Source organism: Silurus aristotelis (genome assembly GCF_946808225.1).
Source record: "Silurus aristotelis genome assembly, chromosome: 27".
In the NCBI taxonomy this organism is placed as follows: domain Eukaryota; kingdom Metazoa; phylum Chordata; class Actinopteri; order Siluriformes; family Siluridae; genus Silurus; species Silurus aristotelis.
This window is the reverse complement of record NC_139600.1, coordinates 1,106,863-1,111,834: the sequence shown is the minus strand read 5'-3', so window position 1 is coordinate 1,111,834 and position 4,972 is coordinate 1,106,863. Positions and strand designations below refer to the sequence as shown.

General features: G+C 39.0%; 1 protein-coding gene across 1 annotated transcript; it reads right to left on the bottom strand.

Annotated features, from left to right (window-relative positions):
* Positions 1-2,588: 2,588 nt before the first annotated feature.
* LOC310721018 (putative C-type lectin domain family 20 member A) lies at positions 2,589-4,716 on the bottom strand. Its single transcript, XM_083532217.1, has 5 exons — positions 4,675-4,716; positions 3,649-4,035; positions 3,075-3,416; positions 2,874-2,965; positions 2,589-2,729 (listed from the first exon to the last, which is right to left on the bottom strand). Exons 1-5 carry the CDS (start codon positions 4,709-4,711, stop codon positions 2,625-2,627), a joined length of 963 nt encoding a protein of 320 aa, XP_083388343.1. The 5' UTR covers positions 4,712-4,716; the 3' UTR covers positions 2,589-2,624.
* Between the last annotated feature and the right edge of the window lie 256 nt (positions 4,717-4,972).

The following is a 4,972-nucleotide window of genomic DNA, read 5'->3' as shown; positions in this document are numbered from 1 at the left end:
CTTGACCAGGAGAAGCAAAACGAAGTGCGAGCACTGGACACTTATCTCCACAGGACGAGTCCATGGAAAAAGTCAGAGCAGCTGTTTGTCTGCTATGTCTCTTACAGGAAAGGTTTTCCTGCCAATAAGCAGACTCTCAGTAGTTGGATTGTGGATGCGATCTCATCTTACTAGTCCTTCTGGTCTCCCCACTAAGTTTGGGGTCAAGGCTCACTCCACGGAGTGTGGCAGCCTCCACTACCTGGAATTCTACTCCAGGATATTTGCGACGCTGCGGGCTGGTCCACCCTGCTGACCTTTTGCCAGGTTTTATGACCTCGACCTTAAAACCACTCCGGGCTCCTCTGTCCTACGTTCTGGTTGTGAAACTCTCACACACTAGGCAGGTTTTGGTCAGTGTGACTTGATTGGACCCTGAGCCACCTGCGACGCAGCTCGAAGTTCCCGAATGGGGAATGTCTCTAGGTGCGTCCCCGAACCACACTCCATGCATCCCTGCCGCACTTACCTTCGCTTTGTCAGAAGCTAATTTCGCTACCATCGCTCAGTCATTTTGTAGCTCCTGGTTTGCGTGCCGCCACCCGCCGATGACGTCACGACTTGCCCATTGCCCGGATTTCACAAGTGATTCAAAGTGTGGACAATGTGAGGCTTTCCCAAAGCATTGCGACGCAGCGTCCCATTCCTTCGGGGAACTAGGGTTACATACGTAACCTAGAGATGTTCTCTTTAATTCGAGATACACTGTGCTGCTGGGGATGGTTCTATATCTACAGCCTAAAGATCCATGTAGTTACAGGTCAACTTAAGAACTTTAAGGATGGGTTTGGACTGTAACTAATATTAACAGTTTACAACAATGTGCTCAGGTCCACAGGTTGCATGAACAGATCTGCATTTAAGCGTCCATCAATGATCACCTTAATAATGATTGAACTGTAATGAATGCAAATTCAATGCCCAGATGAGGATGAAGTTTGGTTCCTCTTAAGGTTTCTTCCTCAAACAATTCCTTCTTACAGTCACCACTGACTCGCTCATTAGGAATAAACTTTAATTAACAGTGAACCTATTTTATATTAATAAAACTTCTGGGCACCAAATTTATACATTCTTTCACACAACTTTATTACCACTTTTTATATGTAAAGCTGCTTTGAGACAATGTCCATTGTTAAAAGCACAACACAAATTAAAATGGATTAAATAAAAAAAATTAATAAACAGATATTGCAATAATAGTGGAAAACATGTATATAAATTTTTTTTTTAAGGGGCATGGGTTTTCAAGGTACTACTGGATTCCATCTTTTCATATACAAGGTATAAATTATTTACTACAACATATACAAAATATCTATATATTTATAACAGAAAAAAAGACATGTACATGTAGTACTCAAAACCTTTAAAACAAAACTTATTTTTAGGAATTTAGTTTAGGTGCCTCCCAATTCTCTTGAGCATTGCTGAGATGTTTCTACACCTTGACTGGAGTCGACTAAAGTAAATAAATAGGACATGATTAAGAAAGACACACACATGTCTTTATAGAGGGCCTCACAGGTGACAGTGCAGATTAGAGCTAAAAACGGAGGCATGAGGTCAAAGCAAATGCATGCAGAGCTCAGAGACAGGATTATTGAAGGGCACAGATGTGGGCCTACAAAGAAATCTGCTACCCTTAAGATTTCCAATAGCACAGTGGCCTCCATAATTCTCAAATGGAAGAAGTTTAGCACAATCTGGACTCTTTCAAGATATGGTCACCTGGCCAAACTGAGCAAAAGTAAGGGAGGCTAAAAGTGGTGACCAAGAACTGGATGGTCACCCTGACTGAGTTCCAAAGATTACTATGTGGCGAGGGACAAAGTTCCAGAAGGACAACCATCATTGCAGCCATCCAACAATCTGTGCTTTATGGCAGAGTGGCCAGACAGAAAGGCTCCTAAATGCAAAACACAAGAAAGCCCATTTAAATTTTAAAACAAAGCACCTGAAGGACTCTGGGAGGGCTGTGGGGAACAAGATTCTCTGGTCTGATGAAACCAAACTGTTTAGCCTCGATTTTAAATGTGATGTCTGGAGGAAACAGGCACCATCCAAAAAGTGAAGCATGATGGTGGGAGCTGGGGAGATGTTTTTCTGAAGCACTCAGGATCTCAGGATCTTCATCCTACATGACCTCAAACTTACTCACACAGTCAAGACAACACAGAAGTGGCTTAGGGATGGTCCTGTGAATGTTTTGCAGTGGCCCAGCCTTATTGGAAATCTCTGAAAGACCTGAAAGTGTCAGGCCACCAAAACTCATCATCCAACCAGCCTAAATTTCAGAGGATTTGCCTTAAAGAATGGCAGAAAATCCCACAATCAAGGTGTGCAAAACAAAAAGACTTAAGCAAACATTGTGCCAAAGGTGAATACTTTTTTTAGTACATTTTAGTGATATTTCAGGTTTTTCTCTTAATACATTTACAGACATTTATATATTTCCATTTTTACTTTTAGGGGAATGTGTGAAGATTCTAAAATAAAAGTGAATATGACATATATGTATACAGTACACAACATTACATAACAGAGTTTACAGCTGATGTGCCAAAAGTCAGCACTCTACTGCTTTACTGAATTTCTTTTTGCCTGCAGAAGATATTTCCATCTGGTTGCAACCTCCAGGACAGTGTGATGTTCATAAACATGACATGTTCCTCCAGTTTCTTCTTCATCTAAAAGAGCAAAGCCCAGATTTAATAAACCAACAAAAGAAATAATATTTTACAGCCAATACTAGAAAAAATATGATGAAAGCAAGCAGAAAGGAGCAACCTTCTTGGGAATAATAGAAATTTCACCAAATTTCAGGGACTCACCTGCTCCAAAATGAACGACTGCACAGCAGAATCAAACACACTTCCATCAGACTTCACCTGCAGCCTCATTACCTGTTTTTTCACTGGGGAATCTACAGAATAAACACAGAATTGTTTCTCCTTTTCCCCCAATATGTTTGCAAGTAAACAGTAAATACAGAAATATACATCTTGACATTGACTTGAGGAAAAAAGACTTACTGGTGTAACAGAAGAAATAGTGCAGGTTGATGCATTGTTCATCAATGTACAGTCCTTTAAAAACTGCTGCACAGTTTTCACTTCCCCAATAATTACTAGGTTGTCCAGGATACCATGGGAGGCTTGAAGTGTTGGTGTTGTTCAACCACTTCCACCTCTCTCTGGACAGCCCAAACCAGGAATCCCCCTGGATAGTCATCACCTGTGTTATGAAGTCATTATCTGAGCTGTTAAGAGAGCTGGCGAGGTCTGTGTGATGTGTTCGGCAGTAAGTCTGAGCTCCAGCCCAGTTTAGCAGAGGACTAGCCACACCGATAAACCTGTCAGCTACACTGAGATTATCTGGAAATTAAGAATATTTTGTCTGTTTGTACTGTACTTGTTTTATAGATATTGCATTGCCAATGCATTACATTACATTTCATCTTTGTTCAGCAAACTTAGTTCATATTTATAACTCTAACATTCACTACAACATGTCAGTTACAGTATCATTTACTTGGTGTCAGAGGAAAAGTGCAACATCAGCCTCTAACCTGAAAATAATCAAATCACAATCTCAACAAAGACTCACCATTGTAGCATACGAAGGGTCTTAAATCTTCACATGGTTTATCAGCCCAGTATCCAGTTGTATTCATTATTATAACACAGGATTCCTTCCCAAAAGAATTATTAGGTTCTCCAGTAATCCAGTTTGTAAAAATGCTGTTCTTCAGCAGGACGTTATTTAAGGACCAGCGCCAACTATTGGCATCATCGTACAATCCGATCCAGGCAGGTTCTGTCAGTTTTTGTCTTGCTGCTTCTTTCTTCAATTGTAAATAATCAACATCAGTGATGATGATTGCCAGGTCAGTGTACATCATCCTGCAGTAATTCTGTGCATCAGGCCACGACTTCCTCGTCAGGATCATGAAATAATTGCGGGAAATTGTTTGTTTTACGGATGCGACAAAAGCTGTCGGTAAAATGTAGATTTAGAATTATGTTATACATTATTAATATAATTCAGCAAGCTCTGAGATATATTCTAGATGTAAAATGTCACTTACTGTACAGATCTCTTATTCTGTTTCACATCTCAATATGTATGTGCAGTACTGATTTTTATATATAATTTATCATTTAAATGTTTTTTTTTTTAGAAGCCCAATAATACAATTTGTTTTTCAGAGTGGCTGTATGCTGTATTAAATTTATTTGTGATTTATTTTAATGTAATTATCTGTCACATTACACAGTGCCTACAAAGTTAAATACGAGCATTTCGTTGTGGGTTATTGTGGTCCGATGCGATTTTATTTTACCCAGCAGGGGGCTCCCATTAGCCATCTCACCACAATACTCCACATGTTTATATGCCAGATGATAATATCTAATAAATAATAAGTTTATTTTCTCTCTCTCTCTCTCTCTCTCTCTCTCTCTCTCTCTCTCTCTCTCTCTCTCTCTCTCTCTCTCTCTCTCTCTCTCACTCTCTCTGTGTGTTTGTGTGTGTGTGTGTGTGTGTGTGTGTGTGTGTGTGTGTGTGTGTGTGTGTGTGTGTGTGTGTGTGTGTGTGTGTATTAATATTAATAGAAATACACTGACCACTCACCATTAAAATAAAGGAGGAGAAGAAGATTCTGCTTCATGATGAACACATAAAAATGCTGAACTAGGACGTGACTATGGTGCTGAACTAAACACACATCTTTCTGTGGGCTTTTCTTACTCTATGATAAAAACATATTCAAAATTACTCGAATTAGTTAACGGTTTAAATTTTATTATACTGTGGAAAAAAAAGTAAAAAATGAAATTAAAAAAGGAATCGAGGATTCATATAATGAATAATAAAAAAATAATTAATAACACTTTGTATTCATTTGTATTATATTTTGAATTTGACATTG